Raw genomic sequence first — 26,388 nt, forward strand, 5'->3', positions numbered from 1 at the left:
GCTCAAGTGCTAGAAAGTATGAGCAAAAGGCAGGGTCTGAATACAACCTGTCAAAACTCCCCAGACTTTGGAATGCTCTCCCAGTGGCCATTCGCTCCTTGGACTCCATCACGACTTTTAGAAAGCTTGTTTAAAAAGCTTGTTTAGAAAGCTTGTTAAAACTTGGCTTTTTATCCAGGCTTTTACATAATCGTTTTTATTGCTGCTTCTGTGTGTTTTCATGTGTTGTATTGTTTTTATGCTCGTATTTTATAGATTTTAAATTTGGTTTGTTCTTATATTTTTAGCTTAATATTTCTGTCTTTTTATTGTATGTTTTAACTTTTGTAAACCGCCTTGGGGTTGTCTTTTAACGAAAGGCGGTATATACATGCAACAATAAATAAAATAAATAAATAAAACATCCCACCACCAATTCCACATACTGAAGCTATTCCCACGATAAGTAGAAAGTGGGCTAAGGGAGCCTAGCCCACTTTCTACTGATTGTGGGACCGCAGGCAAGCCCGGTGGTTCCAAGGTGGCTCGTCCGCCTAATTCCCCTTCCCCTTAAATGAGGTCAACGGAGCGAGTGCTCCGTTAATCTCATTTTGTTGCTCATGTGCTGCCGCACCACACAGCAGCACATGAGTAAACCCCCAGTGAGGAGCCTTCAGCCAGCCTCCCGGCCTCGAGTGTCTCTCCAGAATGCCCTGCGCACTTGTGTGGGGCAGCCTGGAACTTCCAGGGGCCACACTGCCCCCGATCCCTGCAGGCCCCACTGGCTCCGTAACTGAGCCGGTAGTTGTGTGGGCGGCAGATCCTGCTGCCCAGGGCTGCAGGCAAGATCGTCTGCAGGGAGAGCGGGCTAAGCCCGCTTTCCTCACAGACCCGTTAGAAGCTCTTCTCGGTGATTATGAGAATAGCTTCATTGAATCCAACCAAGATATGCTTGATCAGTCACTGAAAAGTACCTAAATGGTCTGTTCCCTATAGGTAGCTGCCTGCTGGTCTGGTCTAATCTCTTAGATAGCTGCCTATGATCAAAATAAGTAGCCCTCAGGAAAGCAAGGAAGAGGTTGCTACTGCTGAACCTTTTCAAGCCATTCTCTTCAAGAGCAACAATTATTATTTAATAATGTACCATAAATGATAGTGTATGCTTCTTGGCCTCACTCTTCCTCTCATATGATGCCAGTTTTTAGACTTTTCCAACCTTCTAGGATTGTTGTGGAATAGGATTTTTTTAAGTAGCTGCTGTCCATTGTTTTATTTAAGTCATGATAACAGTAATAATTACTATTGTTGGATAAGCTTATTTGAGTTAATATGTAAAACATAACATAATAATGATCGTGCCAATGATGTAGTTCATTTGGAGTCTTGCATAGATGATCTGGCTACCCACTAATAGCCCTTTTGTCATCTGTTCAGTGCTTGTGGAACTAAGCCATATAAAATAAAATTACTGGTGATGTGGAGACTTAATATAGCTATATAAACTAAACTTGTCAATGGGACGCACAGAAAATGGGCAGGCACTCAACTGTGCATACAGGCAAACCTCATTACTTGTGTGGGTTCTATTCCTCGCTTATTACGAGGAGTGATGAAACCATGAGTAACAAGGCATTATGCCTATGGGGAAAGCGGGGTTAGGTTCCTGGATTGTATTAAAAGGGCAAAAGGCATCCAATAAAAGGTGAAAACAGCCGGGGGGGGGGACTATTGCACTGTGCTCTGTGTGGTCTCCTTGTGCCCAGCAAAGCTCCCCAGCCCTGAAATGTCCTCCAAAACTGCAGAGGGAAATGATCCACAAAATGGCTCCTTCTTACATGCTGCCTAGAAATGCTTCCAAAATGGCAGCAGGAAGTGACCTTGCGGTCACTTCCAGCCCTCTACAAACTATAGATGCATGGATTTTAACCCTTTAGTATCCATGGGTAATGAAATCAGGTGTCAACTAGACACCCGCAGATATGTGAAAACATGGAAAGTGAGTCCGCAAATAGCAAGGTTTCCCTGTATACAGTGTTGGAGATGAGGATCTGGGACACAGACTGCAGTCATCATGGGAGTGCCTCTGGAAACCATATCTCCATGCCAAGTCTTCCCCAACTCCACCATAACATAAAGAATAGTTTACTGTATGGATAACCATCATTGAATGGCAGTTGATGCCACTTTCTGTAACTGTTGTGAATATGGAGTATGGACATGAAAAGCTTCCATGCAATTATATCTGTCTATGCTGTTTGTAAGCCATACATTATATTAATAGGATGGAGAAAATTGCTCTCCACCGGGTGCCATTTTTGGCGACATTCCTATGGTGTGTATAACATGCTTTGGGGGTAAAGCGTAAGAGACTTTCTCCTTTTCCTTCACTATCTATGTCCTATCACAGTCTTCCAGTTCAATTGAGAGGATTCTTTTTATAGCGAGGCGTAATGAGGGTGGGGCAGGCAGGGCACTGGCTGCCATGCCCCACCCCCACTCCCACCCACACAAATTTTTGTGAATTTTTTTTTGTAAAAAAAAAATTTTAGAGTCCGGGTGGTGCCCCTGCCCCCTCCCCCAAGTCAGCGCAGGCGCCCCTGCACAACTCACCAGTCGCAAGATCTGTCCGGGTGGGGCAGCACTCTCCCATTGGCTCCTGGTGAGCAGAGGAGCAGAGAGAGCATGCACTGCGCGGCTGGATGATGATGAGGAGCACAGCGTGCTGCCCTCGTGTCTTTTGTGCTGCTGCATCTGCCGCTGCAGCCGGCCTGGCTGGCTGCCGAGCGAGGAAGGTGGACTGGAGCAACAACAACAGGCAAAGCTGTGCCTGTGTTTAAGGTGCTTACTACTACTTAGTCCCCTTTGCTAAGCCGCAGAGGGCAAGGCGGGCTGGCAAGAAGCGGGGGTGGGCGTCCTCTCAGTCAAACCCCGCGGATATGAGGATAATGGTGATAATGCTGGGTTGTTGAGAAGGCTATGAGAAGAGAGTGCATGCCAAGCACTAATTCTTCTAAGGTGCTAGACTTAAATATGCTTGCAGACTCCAGCGTATTGCTGGCACACACGTGATTCTGGTCCAAAGGGATTTGCATTGCATGCAGTGATCTATTCCCCTCCAGCCCCCGCCCCCCCGGGCTGGTTTCCCCAGTCTTTAGGGTCAGCGTCTGCAAATCACGACTCCCTCTGTGCATTTATTTAGAGACTGGGCAGCGGGGGCAGGGGAGAGAATATAATCCTGCAGCTATACCAAAAAAAGGAGGGGGGGGGAGAAAGGGGGAGCTCTTTAAACGTAGGGCTCAACAGGTAAGAACTCGGCTGGGGCTAAAGAATGTGGAAATACAACTCAAGGTAGGCAGGCAGCCTGGTGTGGCAAGCCATAGGAAGAAGGGCGCAGAACAAGGAAGGCAAACCGATCTGCACTCCTAGAGAGGCCCCGGCTGGCTGCTCGCATGCAACCCAGCGGCCCCACCACGCCATCTTCCTTGCATCCTCCTCGGTCCTCCCATCCTGGGACAGTCAGAAATGAATCCTTTCTCTCCTTGGGCACACGCTACAGAGCGGGGAATCAAAGAAGTGCAAAATGCAACCTTGATCATGAAGAAGGCGTGTGTGTGTTGTGTTGTGTGTAAGGGGGAGCTCTTGAATTGCGAGGGGCGGCTGCAGGCTGATCAGTCTCACTCACCTGTGCTGTGGGTTGGGTGATGTGCAAACTGGAGCACAAACCATAACCAGAAAAGGAGGACCGTGGGGCCGGCAAATGGAGGACATGATTTCAGAGTGCTGTAAGAGAGGCTGCTGTAAGAGAGGTTCAGTGTGGGAGCGGATCTCTCAGCTGCCTTCGTCACCAGCAACACCTATCTCTCTCACGCGTCCTGGGAGCCGGCGTTGCCCTTCCGCAGAGAGCCTGTGGTGGGGGGTGCCTTGTCCCTCTCGTGCCAGGGGTCTTCTCACCAAGCGCGCTGCCCTCCCCTCCGCCCCTCCCCGTCTCCACGCTCCATCTTTCAATCCGTGTCGCACCGTCGTTTTTCCTGCTCTGTCTCTTCACCACTATGTTACAGTAAAAACTTGTACCCAAGCTTTGATGTTTTAGACATCTTTTGATTCATGGCCTTTAGTTAGACTTCTTGCTGCACCAAAACACTGGGATTGATCTCTGCAATCTGTATGGCTGCTCTAGAAGGAAAGGGAGAGCCCTCCTGTTCCCCTTCCCTTTCATAAGCTCTGTATTCTCCCGTGGAAGAAATGAATGCCTTTATAGCATGCCTCCTTCTGCTTAAGCGCTCTCGCTCTCTCTCTCTTTAAAAAAAACTTAAAATTGTTCCAAGCCATCTGGATTTACTTGGGGACAGTCAAACAGAATAATTTAATGTAAGGCATCAAAGCTGTAACAGGATTTTGAGAATCAGAGAGTGTCTTTGCTATATTAGGCAATTACACTCTGCAGCCAAGGTGGTATAATAGCCTAAAAATTCTGGGTTCAAGGAAAATTGCTTAGCACCTCTCACCCCTTCCACTATCTAGATCCATAAGCTGGTGTGGCTTTAGGGATAAGGTACTGGACTGGCACTCTGGAGATTATTTATACCTTGGTGTTGCACTTTGGGGTTATCACTGCCTCGGGAGGTGTACTGGTATTGTTTGGATGAAATTCTCAATGAGAACTAGATACATTCCAGAAGAGCAGGTGTAAGCATTAGGTGACTGTAAAGATTTCCCTCTCCTGCCATGGAAGGGTACAGGAAATTGCTTACAATGATGACCAAGAAAAATCTCATGTCCTGGACAGAGAAATGGATGTTGACGTTGCCTCTGGAGAGTCTGTTACTCCAGCAACACAATCCAGTCACCTTAAGAGACATCTCTTGCTTGTCTGTAAATAGGTCAATGAAGGAGAATTATGTGGCTGAGCCAACCTGAAACTTCACCTCTTGGGTGGTAATCATCATGTTTTAAGTTAACTTCACTTTTCTTTCAGGGCTGTTGCTACCCTGTAGGCATTTGTGTACACCGTTACATTTCATAAGCAAATAAGTTTGTTTTGTTCCATGTACACACCCAGGCAACAGTCTGGATGCCCATCACCAATTTACAACTTACATGTCACATGCTGAGTAAATCTCTGAGTGTACAACAGAGGAGTGGTGGTGGTGATGGTGTGTGTGCCGCCTTCCCTCTGTGTCTGCCAAAAAATGTGCCTGAAGGTCATTGGATTCTCCGGGATATATTTTTGAAAGGCATTGATTGGTGTTCTGTGTAAAAACATTATTCTGTATGCAACTTATTAGTTTGAATGTTGGCAAGTGCTTCCTACCCTGTATACACAATGCATACACGGCAGTATGCATGCATGCAAGGTACATGAGGTTTTCCTGCGCAGAAGTGATATTTTGTGAAGTTGTACTTGAGATTTTAGTGCATTAACAGTCTTGAGAATCTTTAGCTATCCTCAGGCCCGTACAGGTTACCTGCTTAATTATAATTACCGTATTTACCCGATTCAAAGATGACTCTGAACTTAAGGCGATAAATTGTTAATTAAAAGATTAACAAGCTTGACTTGTATTTTTGAGCGGATATTATGGTAAAGTTATCTGAAAGTTGGGTGTCAGATGTCTGGACAGGGGCGCAATGCCAGTGCTTGCCCTAGGTGCTATTTTCCCTAGATACGCCACTGTTTTTATAGTAGTATTTGTGCAATTATTGTGAAGCAGCCTGGCTGTGGGGGAAATCCATTACTCTGATTTGTCAATATACTACTTGAATTGACTTTATTATCACTAAAGCAAATTGTACTAATCCCCCCCGCCCACCTGCCACCGGCAGAGTGTATAGCATGTATGTGTGAAAAGAGTGAATGGACATTCATGCCAGAAGAAGGCCAGAGATGGAGGCTATAGAGTCTGGAGTGACGAGGAGAGATATCAAGTTTGCATTTACAGAATAGCCTGAAGACTGAAGCCCAGAGGAGGAAAAGTACAGTTTGCCACCAAAGTGCTGAGTCGAGAGGCAGTTCCCTGATAAGCAGGACAGTTGGCAGAGCAGCATGTTCCTAAGAAGACAGAATCCTCTGAGGGAAGGCATTGGTTCCCAGAGTGTAAGCCTGTGAAACAAGTGGCTGCCAGATGAAACCATAAAGTGAAGTATCAACACTAGGCATGTGCATGAAACAGATTTTGTGTTTCATTTCGAGCTTGAAACAAAATGCAAACTGCTTAGAACGTTTTGTCAAAACAGCAGCAAGCATAGCTATAAGCTCAACTAGAGCAACTTCAGCCACATTGTGACTAGTACACCTTTCAATGATTGCAGAGCAGATGCACATGTTAGTCTCAAGGCCAGACATGGAGCTCATCACAGCATTCACCAAGAAATAACACAGAGAGAGCTGCCACATTTCTTGCCACAACACTATCTCTCAAATAAAACTAACCACACCTCAAGCAAGGCAGGCACCCAAGTTCTGCCTTTGTCAATCTGAGATCCAGCAAATAGATAGTTAGAGCAGCAATAGCACAGCATATTATACTCAGTGCTGAGAAAAAAGTACCTCTGTCTTATTTGGATTCAGCCTCAGTTTGTTATCCAGCCCATTACTGCCTCCAGGCAGGCATTTAGGGAGGTTATGCCTTCTCCCGATGATGCTGACATGGAGAAATAGATTTGGGTGTCATCAGCATACTGATAACACCCTGCACCAAATCTCCTGATGATCTCTCCCATTGGTTTCATGTAGATGTTAAATAACATTGGAGACAAAATGGAGCCCTGAGGGGCACCATACAAAAGTTCTGATTTTTAAGCACAACAGTATCCAAGGGACACCATCCGGAACCTGCCCGAGAGTAGGAGCGGATCCACTACAAAGCAGTGCCTCCCACCCCCAACCCCCTCAGACATTCCATAAGGATACTATGGTTGATAGTATCGAAAGCCTCAGAGAGGTCCAAAAGGACCAACTCCCTCACACTCCCTCAGCCGATATCCTATTGGAGATCATTCATCAAGCTGACCAGGGCAGTCTCCACCCCATAGCCTGCCCGAAACCAATTTGAAATGGGTTTAGATAATCAGAGTAGATAATCAGACTACCGAGACTGCCTGTACCTGGGAGGCCACCACCTTCTCAGTTACCTTGCCAAGCCACAGAAGGAGCCGAGTCTCATGATCAGTGAGACCCGGTTTAGCAGGGTACGCAGGGAGAGCAGGCTAAGCCAGCTCTCCCCACACACGAGCAGGGAGGGAGCCCTGGACAGCCGGATCAGCTACCCACATAATTGCCGGCTCCATGATGGAGTTGGTGAGGGCTGGGGAGAGTGAGGGCCAATTGGCCCCCGTAAGCTCCAGCATGCCCTGCGTGAGTGCGCAGGGCATGCTGGCGAGGCCCTCGGAGCCGGGAAGCGGCTTTTCGCCTCCTCTCCGGGGGTCTCCTCATGAGTAGCCATAGCGCAGCTACTCATGATTGAAAAAAACGGGTTTGCTGAATGCTTGCTCCGCAAACCCGGTTTTGAGGGAGACGTATTTAGGCGGGTTAACCTAGCCCAATTTTGGCTGATCGTGGGAATAGCCCCAAGGTTGAAGAAAGGCCTGTAATGGTTTAACTCTGAGGGATCCAATGCAGGCTTCTTCGAAAGAGGTCAAATAATTGCCTCGAGACAAGGAGGCATCCTGCCCTCCCTCAGAGAAGCATTTATAATCTCTACCAGGCCCTTATAATCTCTACCATATGCTCTATAGCATTTATAACCTCTACCAGGCCTTCTACAACAACACTACAAAAACATAATACATTTTTAATAATCATGGGCTTGAAGACATTCAACTTAAAATGGCCATTGCTGCCATTGTAAACTGCCCAGAGACTTGCATTTTGGGCAGTACAGAAGTCTGTTTAATAAATAAATAAATATTAAATAACCCACCTGGCTGATAATATAAGCCAAATCGGACAAGAATCAAGAGGCCATACCATTCCAAGCAGCTTGTCTAATCCTTGTTACATCTGAATCTGCCCATATTGGCATATTCCACCCAGCTTTCAGTTCTGGGCCTAACAACCTTCACCAAGAATTAAAGTTGGTTACAGATGTCGGGTATGGAATCAAAGATCAGGCAGAATATGCTGACATTGGTGAGTTCAGATGACACAACCAATGTTGGCATATCTCAGTCCTCACTGGAACCAGAAGCTTTTTGCAAGTTGTCCAAACCTTCCCTTAGTCACATTTCCACAACTGTGGAAGGCTCAACTAAGCCATAGCTTGCGTACTTTTCAGAAGCATGACCAGGCTGAAATTTTGTCAGCCTTTAGTGGCCAGGATTAAGCTGGTGGGTGTGGGTGTTAACATTTGATATATCTATTGTGGTGATTTGCCTTGGTTATTTTTATATGGGCATGCTGTGATTAAACATTAAAATATAGAATTGCTTATAAATAAAATTCTAGAAAAACTGCAAAAATGTGACTCCAAGGACATATTTGTTTGTCTGGCATCAGTTTAATTATTATTTAGCATCCTAATTAAAACAATTGTAATAAAGATATTTTTAACATTTGCAATATTTCTTTGGAAATGAAAGAATGTAATGAAGTTTTGGCTTAGCATGGGAACGTGACTTGATGTTTAATAATGACTGCAGTTTATATTTCTGTTTTGGCTTTCCACAAATAAGTTTCATATTTGAAAACTTTTAGAAAATAATTGAAACTCCCCAGCCACAACTGAGTGTTTGTAATTAGTTATGCTTCCATATGTTCAGCTAACGTATCATTAAAGATATTTTAATAAAGTCACTTTTAGAAACAGATATTGTTGTGCTTTATTTTTAAAAGCTGTATACTTTTATGGGACAAGGAAAAAAACTTTTTCTATCCTAGTGTATTCTTCATGTTCTGTGCTTTCTGCCATAATACCCCCCCCCCCCCCCAATCAGGATATATATTAAGCTTCTAATACATTACAACTATATCTTCTATCTGGGCATTTTTCAACCTGTCGTTCAGAATATACATATTTTTAAGGCTACTTGCTTCAACTTTTTCATATATTCAACTATATATGTACACACACACACACACACACACACATCCCATATAAAGCTGGACATAGTAAAGTAACAATTAAATAAGCACTAAAATGCTTAATCTGCTCAAACTGTAATCAACCACTCTTCAGCCTTGGCAGAACAATATGAAAATATGTGAAAATGCAGTAGGAGAATCATCAGCAGAATCATACTGTAAGAAGCCCAGTGTTCTGGAGCTTGCTGTATAAATGGTTCTCTGTATTAAAAATATGCACTCCATGTTACATTTTTATTCAGCTACATGTAGGGGTCTATCACTAAGAAAATGAACATGCAGTGTGGGTCCTCATCACATCACAGTCCTATGACTCTCAAGTATTTTGAATATACTTAGTGTCATGTTCTGTGGGGATCATGATCTGCCAGTTGACCTGCCTTTTCAGTTACCCAGTGTCAACACATTAATAGTAATGCCTGCAGAGGAGCCTGTGTGATCAAGGTGTGTTTATCTGACATGTGAAGAGAGACTGCTACTGCAGCTTCCCACCCCACCACCACCACACGCACACACACACTTTCTCTCATTGACCATTGGCACTATACATTCATTGGACATCTGCACAGGATTTGTGCTTTAGCCTTCAGTGGAAGACTATCTATCTCCAAATGTTGCTGGAAAAATAGTTTCTCTCTGAGACATTCCTCCCTGGGATGATATACAGGAAACCCTTCAATATTGCGGGGTTTGCAAAAATATTGCAGAAACTGTGCTATTCAAGTACTAGACCTAAAACGAAAAATGAGGTTGAGTTCCTTCTCAGCTGGCCTGAAGTTAGATATTTAAACTTCCCAGAGCAGCCCATATATCAGCTGGGAATGCTCAGGTTGCTTGTGGAGGGCAGGAGTTTTAAGTTTAAATAACCCGCTATTGTACCACTTCTCAGCTGGCACGCAGGGTGGAATCTTTAAACCTTAACACACATGTGCGTGCACATACATGCAGTCTGCACTCTTCTCACCTGCTCCAGGAGGGTTATATCCAACCCTATACACCAGCTGAGAAGTGGCGTAAAAATGAATTTTTAAACTTCAAACCTCCTGGAACAACCTGCGTGCCTAATTTCAGCTGGCACATGGACTGCTCCAGGTATACCAATTTTGTTTGGGGGTATTTAAAGGGGTTTTCCTAACTGAAAAATCCACAAATGACCAAAATGACCAACATTGGTGTATATAGAATATTGGTATACAAACTGTATAAAATGAACCTGTGATATTCAAGGGCCCCCTGTAAGTAGACTACTGTCCATTTGAGTTTGTTAGACAAGATTGGTGAGTGGTTATCAAGGTCTGTCTGTCTGTCTTCTCTATCATGACCAAGGATAGTTGAATGTGAGCTCCAGTGCATGGGCAGGACCAAGTTATACCTGGAGTATACCCATCCCCATGCTAACTGGCCAAAGCTAACTAACTAACTGCTAACTGGGCAAAGAGGCACCTTTTACCGTGGTGAGTCTCTTTATTTAGCAGGGGGAGAGTAACTGGCCCTATCCACCCCCCCCCCGCACAGTACCTCCAGTGACTGTTGATGATGTCTATCTTGTGTTTCTTTTTAAAATGTGAGCCCTTTGGGGACAGGGAACCATCTTATTTATTATTTATCTGTGTAAACCGCCCTGAGCCATTTTTGGAAGGGCGGTATAGAAATCGAATTAATCACCATCATCCCCATGTCACTGTGATGTCCCAAGCAGCACATTGGGACGCCCTGCAGTGATGTGAGGACTGGCACTCTCTGGGCACAACCCTGTCCTGTTCACTTCACCTGAGTAGCTCACCTTTACATTTCTTTTCCCTGCATTTAAATTCCTCCTGGAAGAGCAGCTGACTTACGTACCAGCTCCTTCCAAGCCCCTCCAGGAAGGACCATCGGGCATAATGATTCCTTCTGGACACATCAGAGCTACATTAATTGCTGAATGCATTCTGTATTTAATTATGAGATTTAACAAAAGATAAAGGCACCAGGATCACACACAAAATTTTGACTTTCACGCCAATAAGCTGTTACATCTCTGTCGTTTCCAGAGTGTGTCTAAGCATCTCCAGGGCTTTCTGAAAAAGAGAAGTAGCTTTGCTAGTCTCTGACTGGCATGAACTTAGTTACTTTAGACTAAGAATAAAATGTGTATCTGTGGGATGTTTGTGTGTGTGCATGCATGCACGCAAGAAAAAGAAGAGACCTAAAGGCAGAACTGCCATGGAGGGACCAAGTAGGAACTGGGCAAATAAATAAGCTTGGTGCTTCCCACATATAACCTGTGATTCCTTGTTTTTTGAAGGAAGACTCATCGCTCAATTAAAGAGCGCCTGCTTTGCATGTAGAAGGTCCCAGTTTCAATCCCTGACATCTCCAGACAGGGCTTGGAAATGTACATTGGAAATCCTGGAGAGTCACTGCCAGTCAGTCTAGACTCTAGACAGTACTGCGCTGGGTGAACCAATGACCTGATTTAGTATAAATGAATTTTCTATGTAACTTACATAAATGATTACATGCTGTTACAGTTGGCAGGACTGGGGTGGGTAAAATCAGCATGAGACAATACCCCCACGCCCATGATCGTATTATGCCAGAAACTGTGTGGTGCTTCCTCTCTTGCTTCCTTCAACTACCTCCTCAGAATCAACTTTTTCTTCTAAGCTTGTGGCATAACCCCATAATCTCCATATTTTACTGTAACTAAGCTTAAGTACCTGTAACTGAAATGAATATACATTTGTTAACTTTACTGCCTTCATCTCCGACCCTTTTTGTTGTTGTCTCATCTGTGTCAAATTTTTAAGATTGTAAACTTCTCGGCGCAGGGACTTTCGCTTGTACTTTGTAATAGCTGCATGAGAGTCATTCAGAGGGTCTATCCAGACAGATATCAGTACTCTTGGAATCTCTTCCAAGCCCTTGGAATCTTTACGGTATGCATATCAGGGGCGTAACTATAATAGGGCGAGGGGAAACAGTTGTCTGGGGGCCCACTGTCTTCCCCCCTCCAGAGACAAGTCACATGACTGACCCCCCCCCAGCCATGCACCCACCCGGGCTTCCTTCAGTTTTATTTTAATTGATGTGAGTGTTAAGACTTGGAGCTACCAGAGTCATCCACAATTTACAAAACCTTTTAAAAAATAATTTAGGATGACGTTCTATTGTGGCACATAGGATATATATATACATACATACATATATATATACACACACACAAAAAAAACAATTTTACTATGCTTTTTGTTACCACTATTCAGCTTCATTTAAGATTTCTTTACTTCATGAGCTGAGCTGAGCTTCACGGTGGGGGGGGGGGGCATTTTAAAATCTTGTCTCTAGGCCCACTCCAACCTTGCTATGACCCTGATGCATATGTTAACCCTCCCTAACCCAATGCATACACATTGTTCTTCCCTTAGCCCCTGCCCCTTAGTATGACCCCCCCATCACCACTAAGCATGGTTTTTTGACTTATGTAGGCACAGGCATTAATTATAATCAGTGCTATCCAGAGCTTCTGGTTAATCATGGTTCCGAAACCTTGTTTTCAGATCTTTGTTAACAAATCCTGGTTTTCTCCCAGTATTAGAACTTCTGTAGAACCATTGGCATGCATAAACATTCACATTGTTGTTAGCGTTACTCAGCTGATTTCTGAACTGACAATGACAATCCCATGCACACTTGTGAATGTAGACTTATGAATAGACTTACTGAATACATAAGTAAATTTTCCATATATAACTGTGTGCAGGATTACAGCAGCTTTGTAAATAGCATGTATCAGATGATGTTATTTTCTTAGGACAACTTCAGATGCTGTGTGTAGAACGTATGAAGTGACTAAGAAGCACAAGCAACCTGTGTTATCTATCATTATGTTTCCTCCATGATTGCTCTTGAACACCACTGGCTTGAAGGAGCAAAAACAAACAGGGAATTGGGGTATTTTTAACATGAACAAATTGCCACAAGTGTGTGAGGGAATCCCACCCCCCACCCCGTATTTTACATTTTAAACTACCCTTGTGCCTAATTTGTCATTTGATTCCAATCACAGAATTTTGTAATAATGTATGTGTTATATGTGGTGAATATTTCCTCTGCCCATTGGGTAGTCAAGATATTGATATATGAAGAAAAACTACCCTTTTTTCAAAGGCATGTTTCTTTTTTCCCTCCTTGACAGCTGGTTAGTGACATGTTTACAGCAACACTAACAATATCATCTTCTTCCACAGCTTCCAAAACTCTTATAAACAGTATGCTGCGGGACCCTTCTCAGATTCCAGATGGAGTTCTAGCAAACCAGGTCTATCAGGTATTCATCACAGCCATCCTTTTTCGCTGGCAATGCTGTTATCTGCCTAGCAGTGTAAAGGATTTTAAACCTCATTTAATTACTGTCATCATAATCTATCACTGAGGTCAAGATGCTCCATAAATGGCAATGCAATATTTGTGAAGAGAACATTTCACTTTTTAATAGGTTGTTTTTTACAGAGAATAAAAAGTGTGCAATTTTTGTTTTCCCTGATTAAATCTGAAAAGCTTTGATAGCCCTTATTATGAAAAGTAATTACTGTTTTTAGGATACTGTTTAGCTATAATAGTTCTGTAGTTGCCCATTTCTGTACTACTTCTCTTATTTGTCTGCAGTGTACTGTGAATGACTATTGTTATGGACCACTGGTGGACTGCATCAAACAGTATCCTTTCCCATAAAATTTTAGGTGTACGATTGATGAGCTTAGACTCTGTGGAGGAGACGTGTCTAGCTTTAACCTGACATAAAGTTGTGCTTCACAAAACACATATCATACTCCTCTATTTTACATTCAATCAACTACTAGAGGGTCACTGCAGACCCCATCTCTTACGCTGTTTAGCTAAAATCAGATATGCCATATGAAATTTGTCAGTTCAGTAGATATACATTTCCTGTGTTTAGATGGAATCATTTTGCTATTGGTCATATGAAATACGTAATCTTGTATTAAATTTTTATCTGTCGTAACTTACACAGTCTTAGAAGAATTCTTAACTACATTACATTTTCCATTGAACAAGGAATATTTGAAATTCTGTTTTATAAAATAATGTGACAATATCTGGCCTACCAGTATCCTGCTCTTGATTCTGTCCAAAAGGGATAATACAGTTCAAGCTAGCTAGTAAAAACAGATAGGCATGTAAAATCTTATCATAGCAAGAGCTCAGGCTCGAACCCTGAATAGTACTCAAATGAAGGAAGTTCTTCAGTGGAGTAATTCTTTTCAGATCCATGCTGGAATACTCCAGTTGCCCTTTTTTGTTCCTTTTTTTCTCTTCAGCATTCTTAAAACATCTTAGGTTTTAGCAGAGTGGTTAAAATGTTTTCCTAGAAGAACCAGGACCAAAAAGCTAATGGCCTGCGTGTTAAGATCATTGGTAGTTCATGTGCCACCCGTTTTGTGGGACCAACACAGCTAGCAAATAAAGGAAACTAGCTTAACCTGTGCAGAGCATCTCCATGCTAGTACTTGATTTCTCCCCTCACCCCTGCCACAGCCCCCCTCACCTCAGAGATCTCTCCTCCCTCACCTGAGCCACACTCTTGCTCCTCCACCCCGTTGCTTCCATCCCCCTCACCCCTCTTGGTCACGGCTGCAGCGTTGTGGTGCCTATTGGCTAAGCTGCAGCCCCCTATCCCCAGAGACCTCCCCACACTCACTCTGCTCCTGCTCCTCCCCACAGGAGCAGCAACAGCAGTGGTTGACCGGGCCCTTCCTCGCTACCTCCACCACCACGGTCACTTGTTTCCCTCAGGCCACTGACAGGCTTGGGCCCGTCCCTCGCTCTTCCTTCTTTCTCTCTTCCCCTCCCTTCTTTTTCTTTCTCCTCCATTCGCTCTTCCCCTTTCTTTCTTTTCCTCCCTTCTTTTTTTTCTTTCTTTCTCTCACTCTCTTCCTTCCTGAGTTAACAGATCTTGTTCATCTTTTTTCCTCATCTAATTCACACAACAGCAGTCTCCTTCTCCTGAAGGGGCTTTTTCCTCCCTCAAGACCTCTCTCCTTGCAGACCCCTGTCCACTATCCTTTTATAGATATATAGATTCCTCTCCTCTCCAATCAAGAACATCTTCCGACCAGTAACAGTTGCATTCCAACTGACTTTAACCATCACAGGCTCCCTATCTGCACATAGAATCCCCACTGCCCAATCACCATGGTGCTTCTGCTCTCACAGGCTCCTCCTCCCTATCTTCATATGGAATCTCTGCTGCCCATCACCATGGTGCTTCTGCTTGTGAACTCTTGTGAGAGCTAGCATACATGGGATTAGCCATGGATATGCCTTAGAGAATTAGATAGATAGTGTCTAAAAAGGAAACGGTCTTCTCCAAACTAACTTGTTATGTTAAAGACATATGTCTGTTCACGAAAAAAAAAAGATTTACTCTGATAGTGAGTGCATGCTCTCTCTCTCTCTTTCATAGGTTCAGGGTGAATGATGGTGTTAAAACAAGATTATTCACACAGGGACTATGAACTAATGGCTTTTAAGCATATATGAGGGCAGTGCGAGTGGGGAAGGGAAGGGGAGCAATCGCAAGCATGGGAGGGTATGATTTTCAGCTACATCCTTCCCTTCCTCTACATCCTATATCTACAAACTTGTATGTTAAAAGGAGCTTCCTGTACCTCCTGCCTGTGCCTCCTGTCAGGGAGATAGTTTTGAGAGGCACAAGCAATTGCAGAAGGAAGAGGAGACGCTGAAAATAGTCCCTTCCTTCTTGTGCAACAGAAAACCCTGGTGAATCAGTGGAAGGTTAGTCTGGATCTTGGTCATTGTTTTTATATAGAGAAATGAAACTCAAGTGGGTGACTAGCTATGTTCTTTCCCTGCCACTCATGTTTCCGCCCTATCCCCTAGTCAGATCTTGACCACAGGTCATCAAATGGTGGGGAGGCGGGGGGATGATACAAGGTTTTATTGTTATGGTTATTGAGCCATTGAGTATAAAATAAAATGGAATAGGGGAAAGAAAGAAAGAAACCCAGTTAAGTAGGGCAGTTATATTTCCTTGTTTGCTCTGAAGTGTGGTCGTTGCCACACTTCATGATGCAGGAGCTCTGCCGTGTCCTGGGCATAATACAGATACTCCACATAGCCTTATAAACATAGCCCTGCTGGATCGGGCCTATCTAGTCCAGCATCCTGTTTCACACAGTGGCCTCTGAGAAGCCCACAGGCAAGAGCTGAGGGCATGTCCTCTTTCTTGCTGTTGCTCCACTGCAACTGATATGTAGAGGCATCTTGCCTCTGAGGCTGGAGTTAGCCTATAGCCACCAGACTAGTTGCCATTGATAGACCTGTTCTCTATGAATTTATTTAAGCCCCTTTTAAAGCCATCCAAGCTAGTGGCCATCACCATGTCCCTAGGCAGATAATTCCATAGATTAATTATGTGCTCTATGAAAAAGTACTTCCTTTGGTTGGTCCCATATTTCCTGGCCTTCAGTTTCATGGGGTGACCCCTGGCTCTAGCGTTGTAAGAGAGGGAGAAAAAATGCTTTCTGCCAACTCTCACTATTCCATTTATACTCCTCTATCATGACTCCCCATAGTTGCCTCTATCCTAAACTAAAAAGCCCCAGATGCTGTAACCTTGCCTCATAAGGAAGGTGCTCCATGCTCCTCCAGTTCTACAATGTCCTCCTGAAGATAGGGTGACCAGAATTATATGCAGTACTCCAAATATGGGCACACCATAGATTTGTATAACAGCATTTTAATATTAGTGTTTTTGTTTTGAATCCCTATCCTAATGATCACTAGCATGGAATTTGCATTTTTTCACAGCTGCCGCACACTGAGTCGACACTTTCAATGAGCTGTCTGCCATGACCCCAAGATCTCTTTCCTGGTCAGTCACCGACAGCTCAGACCCCATCAGTGTATATGGGAAGTTGGGGCTTTTTGCCCCAGTATATATTACTTTACACGTGCTAACACTGAACCTCATTTGCCATTTTGTCACCCACAGTTTGGAGAGATTCTTTTGGAGCTCCTCACAATCTGTTGTGGATTTCACTATCATAATTACTTTAGTGTCATCTGCAAGTTTGGTCACTTCACTCCTTACCCCAACTTATAGATCATTTATGAACAAGTCCAGGTATACTATGTCAACCGGCTCACCTTGATCCATATTCCTGTTGACACAAATAACTCCAAAAAGGTTAGTGAGGCAAGACTTGCCCTTGCAGCCTTGCAGGTCCAACCGAGTTATCACCCCCTCTCCTCTACATATTGCTTTATTAGCATGGAACACTGATGCAGGGTTATTCTGCCATGCTCAGCTATATCTTCATCAGAGGTCTGGGCCTAGCCCTTACCTGAGGTGAAAAAGTAAGCTTCTCTGCAAGTTCAAGCACAGCAAGAGCTTATAGGATCTGGCTTTTAAAAGTCAACTTCGTAACTGTGCATGTATGAAGGCGTTATTTTAGAATATATGTTACTGAACTAGTTGTTAATTTTAAGGCATACAAAGTAGCTTAAAATCAATTTAAAGTTAAGGTTTTAAAAGCATGATGTCTTTCTTCTAAGGATTGCATATTGATTTTAAATACAACTATCTAATTATATATGCATGGACTAAAGTATGAAGTCAACCTCTTTGTAAATGCCAGGAGGCTATTTTTCAGTAATAGTTCAGATGCTTACGGGAAACTAGGCTGCTAGATTGCATGAGTAGAAAATGGCTTGTGAGGTTATTTACAAGTTTTGCCCCATGGTCAGTGCCATACATCAATAACAGGTATTACTGTAGACTAAGTCTTAAGTGTTTCTGCTTATGGTGCATTATAAATTTTGTTTGTAGAATTTGTCTTGTATTTTTGCCATCATTCATTTTCTTTGTTTTGCTCTGTCATTGCCAGTAGAATTTCATGTAGTATACGATTTCCATTGCAGTGTTGTATTTGTGTCATGTGATTTCTTTAGTCTGGTATTTTGTAGTCTAGTTACAAGTGTTGCTAGAAATCAGAGATACCATATTAATGAGAAATCTCTTCATGATGAAAAATATTTGTATTTAATCTTGCAAATTCAGAAGGCGTTAAGACATTTTTATTAAGAATTATTGTTTCTGTCTTGAAAGTACAATGGCAAAGGGCAATGGGGGGATATATGCTGTGATTATATGTGACTAATTTGAATGGGACTTCTACTGAGTAATGTAGTCAGGAATTCAGCCAATCTCTTTACCTTCCAACCCCCTTGATCACGCTTCACCACTCAGGAGATGTTAGATGCAGAATTGTGGTAATTCGCACCCTTCTAAGAAGCAGAGTGGAAATTACACTGCACCTCCTGTCCCCCTGCCCCCCTTCAGATCCTTGAAAAGCCTTTCATAAAATGTTCTGGTACTCAGACCTGGCAAAACCTTTTCCCCCACTGAGATTCGCAGACAGTCTTTTGATGTGATACTGCTCATGGTCTTGCTCTGCCAAATAGAGCAGAATACATGAACCAAGGAGTAATCCTGGTAGGAACAACTTATGAACAGGGCTGGGACTGTCACCTCTATACAACTTTTTGTTCTAAATAAACATCATTTTTCCTTTCTTCATCTTAATGACACTCCTGAGAATATGAAAAAAGTATTAAAGTCTCTAGTGGTATTTCATTACCCCAGAAGTTATAAAGAGGCTCAGCATTCTATCCTGAGCCTTTAAGGCTAGTGAGGCATAAAGAGCATAAAAGAATGATGTGGCTAGCACCAGTGCCAGACAGACTTTAACTGGGAGTTCTTATTGCTAGTCAGTATTCAGATGCAAGGAAACCTGGGTTCAAATGCTCCTTTCTCAGTTATGAAGATCACTGGTGACTGTCAGCCAATCACTATTTTTCACCCAACCTAACTCTCAATGTAGCTGTGAGGCTAAAATGGATGGGGTTGTACACTGCCCTGAGCTCTTTGAAGGAAGGGTGTAATAGAAATGAAACCAGTAATATTAGTGGTAGTAGTAAATCATCATCATCATCATCATCATCATCATCATCATCATCATCAATTCTAGATAACAGTATTTGGTCATGAAGTGCTAGACAATTGTAATACTGAGTTTTGTTTCAAACATAATAAGATTCTGCCTTCCTTGATGAAAAAAAATCAGCGCTATTGGACATGAACATGAAGTCTTGCTGCAAGAAATGCTCTTGGGGAAAAATATACCTTTTTTAGGTAAGATTTTGTATTATATTTTAATACCTGAGCACTGAAAAAAATTTCAGCAATTGTTTATGTAAGAAGAAGTGGAGGTGGGGTAAATCTCCACTGATGCCCTGTGTTAGGTAGTGAGGAAAGGGTAAGAAATGATTGATGCAGTACATGTTATCTTTTATTGATTTAGACCTGAGCAGGAACTCAGTTACCTAATACCCCGTACTGCACGTGCACTAGCTAGCAATTAATATTTTATAGAATAAGTAGCTGGAAAAAATGCTTTAATATCAGCTGCTGTATTACTTTTGGTGTCATGAGATATTAGCCATAAACTAGGTCTTATGAGACTTAGAAGGAAGCATAAGAAATATTAGCTGCATAATGCTTTATGTATTGGAGGTGGGGGGAACCTTATAGGAGAGATTTGGTTGTTTCTTCAGAAGTCTGTTTATTCCCACATATGTTTGAACAAGTACACTAAACCTTTCTGTGTTATATATTTAATTATAATATCAAATGTAAAGATATATAAGCATTTCATTTTTCATCATGTTAGAAATAACACTTGTTTGTAGTCATTATTATTTAAAGGATCATGGCACTTCGACTTCCTCAGTTTATATGTTTCTGAAATACTTGGATTTCTTGTGTAGAATAGAAACATTTCAATGAAATAGATTTTTCCCCCTCTTGAGCAAGAAGGACTTTACAACATTCAGCCAAAATCAGTATCCCCCCCACCCCTGTGGAAACTCCTTAAAAAATAATAACCCCACATTTTACTCATCTTGATATCTGCCATATCTTGTGAGTTCAAGACTAGTAATCACAGTATTAAAATCAGCAGCAGCATCTACCTCTGAAACACAGACATTTACTTGTGATTTTCTACAGAGTATAGGGTACCAATTCTATAAGTGTACTTTTGTGTTTACAGTTGCAATAACATCAGTATGGATATGTTTTCAGGATGTGATCCTTAGTGGAACTTTTAAGTATAAGGCATGGGGCACTGGCTTCCCAACACCGTTAGGTAAATACAAAAAGACTCCTGCCCGCTGACAAATACTATTTGTAATGTATCCATGGAATTATATAATGTATTGATTATTATTATGGATTTAGAAATAAAATTCTTGCTCAATGGATGCAAACAGAAGATCATTTTTAGCAGATCTTGCAAAATTATGTAGAGTAGAATATTGTCTCTTAGGTACATTGGTCCAGAGCAATTAAAATATTATTCAGCCTCTAGAAAGATGCTTTGCTATAAGTAGCATGAAGTCGCACTGGATTTTCATTGTTGCTAGTATTTACAACCTAGTCCTGTATATGTTTACTTGGAGACAAGTCCCATTGAGCTTCCAGTGGGAGTTTATTCCCATATAAATGTACATATTAGTGCAGCCTTAGACCAAATCAACACATTATGTAGACTGAGGAGGTAGATTCTAAGCTGTACCACTTCATACTGCAGCTGGGGAATCCTTAGATGAAGTACTTCCCATATAAAACAACAAAATCTTCTGCATGCCACTTTCCCTTTCAAAATATGAAATATTCCCAAATAACACTTTATTTATTTATTTAGCTTTTTTAAAAATTTTATTTATTTTATTTTGATGTAAAATAAATGGCATGGATATTCAGAAGGACCTTTGTTTCATTTTATATATCTCAAAAGGCAAAAAGGTTTGATATTTATGGAATCAGACAGGGTTGTGCGTGAAACAGATTTTGCATTTTGTTTCAAGCTCAGAACAAAATACAGACAGCCAAAACGTTTCTTCAAAACAGTGGTCAACGCTGTTGTTTCGATGGAACAAACCTCAACGTGTTTGGAGTATTTTGGCCATAGGGAACAATGGGGAACCTCAAAACACCCCATTGTTTTCCATGGGTAGGTCCTAGGGACACCAAAGTGGGTTGAGTGGTAGGGTATGGCGATGGTGGGTTAGGGTGGTAAGGTTGGGTGCTGCCTAAATCCAACCCACAAAAGAAATGGCCATGCAGGCGATTTTTAACAAAACCCCATAGGCACTCTCTGCCTTCCAGTCCTTTTAAATACATTTTGAAACTTTGTCCTTGGGCTCCTCTCTCTCTCCCCCCAGGCAATGGGGGCACAAATTCCCATGATAACACTTGATTTGTATGATAACAAGCCATCCAAGAAGCAAGGAGATTGCAAGCTAATCAGAAGCCAAAGCCAGAAAACCAATCAGCAATGGAAAAACAGTCCTCCGAAATGGTGCTCGAAACCCTGAAATGATTCAAATAAAAATTGGATTGTTTTGTTCCAAGCTTGAACAGGCACTTTATTTTATGGGTATTTTGTTTCGAGCTTGAGACAAAAATGTGCAATCCTCTATCCCATTTTTTCCTACTTCTTTAAAATGGAAACTAAAATACAGCAAAAAACACATTCAAATTATTTGATTATTCCTTTGAAACTGCACAGTTGTGGAATATTCTTTCACTTACATGTTATCTTCTTCAACCAATGGTAGTTTCATTTGAATCCATTCTGACTTTTAACTTGTGTTTGGTAGGTAGACCATTAGGCAGGCTATGACAAGATCAACAAGGAAGCTCCCCTCACACGCATACACACACCAAATCAGGATGTCTATGCTTAGAAATGATAAAGTATTGACTTAGTAATTCCTATGACTATGATGAAAATATTTCTTAAATGTTATTTACATGTTATGATTTGGAAATACTTTTCACACCATAACATATTACATACAATACAGCCTTAGAAGAACTTTGCAGTATGCCCATCAGCTAAGAGAGGGAGTAGTTAAGAATGTTCAAGGCTTTTCAAAAATATTTTCATTTTCTAAAATTCTGTCCCATTCTAGTGACCAAGCAAAGATATGCAGCATGAGGGTATGCAGAGTAAGGCTAGCATTATTCTCAGTGCATCTCACTGAATTCTGAGGCCTTAATGATGAGTGGGGAGGTGAAGGGGAGAAAAACAGCAGGGCTGCTGACATGGTGGACCAAGTGAGGCCTGAAGATCCACAACCAGCTCATTCCTTATTGATAGCAGCAGTGATTTGAGTCAGCCAACAGACTCACACTGCAGCTGCTTTTGCTACTGGAGGAAGGACTCTTCCACTGGTAAAGGGAATGGGTGGTAGAAGAAGGAGGAGCAGCTGTATGAGTTCCATTGGCCAGTGAGAGAGGGCGCCAGCACCTTCTCGTCTTCCCACCTTCTGAGGTCGTCTTTTGCCAGCTTCAGTAGCAACACTTCTTATTTTTATCCCCACACTGGTGGAAAGAACTGCTGCTGCCTTTTGTCAAGTCTTTTCTTGGCTGCTCCTCCCTCTTCTCCCCTCAGACCTGGTGCTGTCCATAGGGGCAGGAGCACAGGCCCAGTATGGAGTGTGGAGCAGGACCCTTGCACAGCCCTTCTTTCCAGGGCCCAGTGCAATCTGGCACCAGCCCTGAGTAGTGGGTTGGACAAAGGACTACAACTTTCCATCCCAGCCTTTCCCATCAGACTTAAAGGGACTGTAACAAGTACTTAATGGACATGGGAATCACATAAAGCAGAATGAAGTGGTTGACTGAGGTGAAAGGATTCTAGACTGTACTGTTTCAAGTAGGAGAAACTGTGTTGTTGGTTATGCTCCCCAATGAGAGAGGAAAACCCTTCCTGAAATGGTGTGGGGGGGGGGGACACTTTATTGAGAAGGATATGTTAAAACATCTCCCTGGTAAGTTAGTTTATCCTCAGGTTGCTTATACCATAGGAAAGCATTTAAATTGTGATTTCCACACTTGTACTTGGAAGTCTATTCTGCCACTTCATTCCTACATCATTCGGTTTCTCTGTGTAAACCAAGCCTAATATGTCCTCAGATACAGAGTTATTTGTCATTAGGATGTGGAAAGTACATGGAGCTCTAAATCTAATGGAGAACCAAATATCTGAGAAATAAAGTACTCTAATAATGCTGTTAGGAATCCAGAACAATACTTCCTTGCTTTTCATGATTTTTGCTTCGTTTGTGTTTTGTGCTTTTTGAAAACTGTGTCATTGATTAAAGGATTCAAACAATAAGAAATTGTGTTTGGACTTGGAAAAATCACAAACACGAATTTATTTTTTTTCTAAGCACCTCTGAAATCTTGTGGTTGAATGCCACAAAGTTCAACATGGAAGTGAATTAAAAGCCTAGGATAATTTATTCCTCTTACAATAACTTTTCAGTCAGAGAATAGATTTTATAATCATTTCTGCCAGACATATAAATTGACAAAAAGTACAGCACATCTGCATTGTGATAATATTAGCTATTTTTAAGGTTACTTTCAGAGAGATTCAATCAGCTAAAATATTTCTTTATTTTGAATATTTTTCAGTAACAAAGTACTGTATGACAGGTTGAATTAATGATGTTTATAATGAAGACATAAAAATGCAGAGATGACAAAAAAGCATTTTTATATTCATGTTTCAGGTTTGCTAAGAAGGTTCATTTAATCTGACACAGCACTGCATGCATAAGAAGGATATGTATGAGTGCATTAGTAATTCTTGTACCTCTGTTTAAAAGAAAATTAATTATTCTGCTATCTGGTTAATAGGATAATACTGTTGTTTATAACATTTTTCTCTATATATAGCTGAAGATCAGCTACGTGCAAAGGGTTATGACAAAACACCCGATTTCATATTAGAAGTGCCAGTAGGTGAGTCCATGAGATTTTTTGCTTTTGTTGGTGAATTTGTTTATACTGAAATGCCAGCATTCCTACTAGTATTATGCCAGACATAGGATGATCATAACAGTATATTAGACATTCACAGTAATGAACCATTGTTGTAAGAATTATTTATGGAAACAAAGAATCGGTTTGAATACAACTAGGAAAACCAAAGCAATCTCCCAGGCTGACCTAAGAACTCAACCATGAACAAACCTGCCATAGACATCTATCCCCAAAGTGCATGGATATATTCAAATTTGTAAGCTGCTGGGTGAGAATAATATTTTGGAGAATATTTTGCCTTGTCCTAATTCAAGGCATAGGTAAATCTAAAGTACTGTTCCTCCCTGAGGCAATCCTGAGCCACCATTTCTCAGACTTCTTGCCATTCTTAATACCTGGCAGTCCAAGCCTATGATGCACATTAACAGCCATGGTGCAAATGATAGATTACACCATTTGAGCTAAAGAGGCATCCTATAAATGGTAATTAGGTTAACAACATCCAGCTGTGACCCACTTACCAAAACTCCACACACTACTGCAAAAAGCAGCACAGTGGTTAATTGGACCAGATTGTTAGACATAGGAGGGAAGTTACTTTCCTATTTAACACACTACTAGAGAAAAAGGATGGCATACCTTTCTTCAGCAAGTTAAACAGATGTATTAAGCACTTGTGTCAAGAGTATGGCTCAGTGCATCTACACCTGGTTTTATTTATTTATTTATTTATTTCTCATATTATTTACCATATTAGGGGTGTACTTGAATCGGTTTTTACAATTCGATTCAACCTTGAATCAAATCACAAAAGTTCTAATTGATTCATGAACAAGTTAGCCGTTGCTAACCCGTTTGGCAAATCAAATCAAAAATGTGCAATTTCCCCATAGGGAACAATGGAGAACTCAGATCACCCCACTGTTCCCCATGAGTAGGTCCTAGGGGCACCAAAGTGGGTTGGGTGATAGGGCATGATGGGTACTACCTACCACCCATGCCACCCAAGAATCAGGCAATTAATTTTTTTTAAACGTCCCCCCCAAAACAATTCATAGGATCCTATGGAGGGTATTAGGTTAAAACAATTTTTAATCGCTCACCTGTTTCTTTGGGGGGTTGGGTGGTAGGTAGCATCCATCATGGTGTACCACCCAACCAACTTTGGTGTCCCTAGGATCTACCCATAGGGAACAATGAGATGATTCGAGTTCCTCATTGTTCTCTATGGGTGAAATGACTTGATACTTATTATGCATGAATAAGTACTTCATACTTGTTAAGTTCATACTTAACACCATAAGTGTTTGTTGGATGGTTTCTTCTCTCCAGTAGAATTGGACTTAATTGGATTTCATTAGATTTTTGGCAAACTTAACTCACTCAACATTATTGAACTCTGCTGAAGATTCTTGCAGCAGTTTCACAACTGTTCCATGATGCAGCTCCAAAAACTCACAATGCCTTATGATTTCTTTCCTTTAACACTGGCATTGCATTCTGGGATGTCATCTGAGAATTCATGTGGATGTCCTAATATCAGGATGATCTGCCAATTAGGGCAATATTTGCAGATTAAAGAACTAACTTGAAGCAGTTACTACAAATTTAATGTTGAGAGCTGAGAGGAGGTAATAGATATGTCAGAAAGCAAACACAAATAATAAATGGTGATAGTCATTCTATGTAGAATTCAAGGAGCTATGGAGTACCACCTCATATATCTGGACCTCAGTTGTCTGGATTTCTACCAGAATGAATTGTGCTTTGTCTTCCAGCTTAAAATGAAAAAAGGCTACTATATCATAGCAGAATAAAATAATGCAGGACATTCCATTCTGGCAAATGCTTACAGTATTTCCTTGTGTGGTAGCACATACGCTCCTGTTTCCAGTCTCTTTGCTTATCAGCTAAGATTGGAGCAGAGTCTCATAACACTGTAACTCATTCCTAGGCTTTTTGTTCTTTTCATTTTCTTTCTTGTTTCTCTTTCTACTTTTTCAGCATTCTGCCAAGAACAGAGATGTTTGTTTATTATTTATTAACAATGTTTCTAGTCTCCCATTATTTTAGCTATGTACAAGATTTAAATCTGAGTAATCCTTCCAATGCAAGAGGTTTATTAGATTATTATTCAGAGCTCTAATCTTGTGTTTCTTAGAATCTGAAAGATCTTGAATCCATTTTGAACTACTAACCTTTCCCCCTACCTTCAGCTGTGGAAGGACATACAATTCATTGGATTGAAAGTAAAGCCTCATTTGGTGATGAATGCAGCCACCAAGCCTACTTGCGTGACCAGTTCTGGAGTTACTGGAACAGGTAGATTTTTGTCATTGTTCTATTGTAGTCATTTTACACATAAGCAACATGTTTTCTTTGTAACTAGCTATTCCTTTGG

At 41.7% G+C, this 26,388-nt stretch overlaps 1 protein-coding gene across 3 annotated transcripts in view; it reads left to right on the plus strand.

Annotated features, from left to right (window-relative positions):
- The window catches only part of CDIN1 (CDAN1 interacting nuclease 1), a 222,430-nt gene that overhangs the window by 115,476 nt on the left and 80,566 nt on the right, over positions 1-26,388 (plus strand). For all 3 annotated transcript variants that reach the window (XM_053306357.1, XM_053306339.1, XM_053306348.1), the window contains exons 6-10: positions 13,291-13,370; positions 13,709-13,758; positions 19,213-19,280; positions 23,901-23,966; positions 26,204-26,309. In XM_053306357.1, the coding sequence (XP_053162332.1) occupies positions 13,291-13,370; positions 13,709-13,758; positions 19,213-19,280; positions 23,901-23,966; positions 26,204-26,309 (370 nt within the window). The remainder of the gene's footprint in view (positions 1-13,290; positions 13,371-13,708; positions 13,759-19,212; positions 19,281-23,900; positions 23,967-26,203; positions 26,310-26,388) is intronic.

This window comes from Hemicordylus capensis, chromosome 1 (assembly GCF_027244095.1).
Source record: "Hemicordylus capensis ecotype Gifberg chromosome 1, rHemCap1.1.pri, whole genome shotgun sequence".
Lineage (NCBI taxonomy): Eukaryota > Metazoa > Chordata > Lepidosauria > Squamata > Cordylidae > Hemicordylus > Hemicordylus capensis.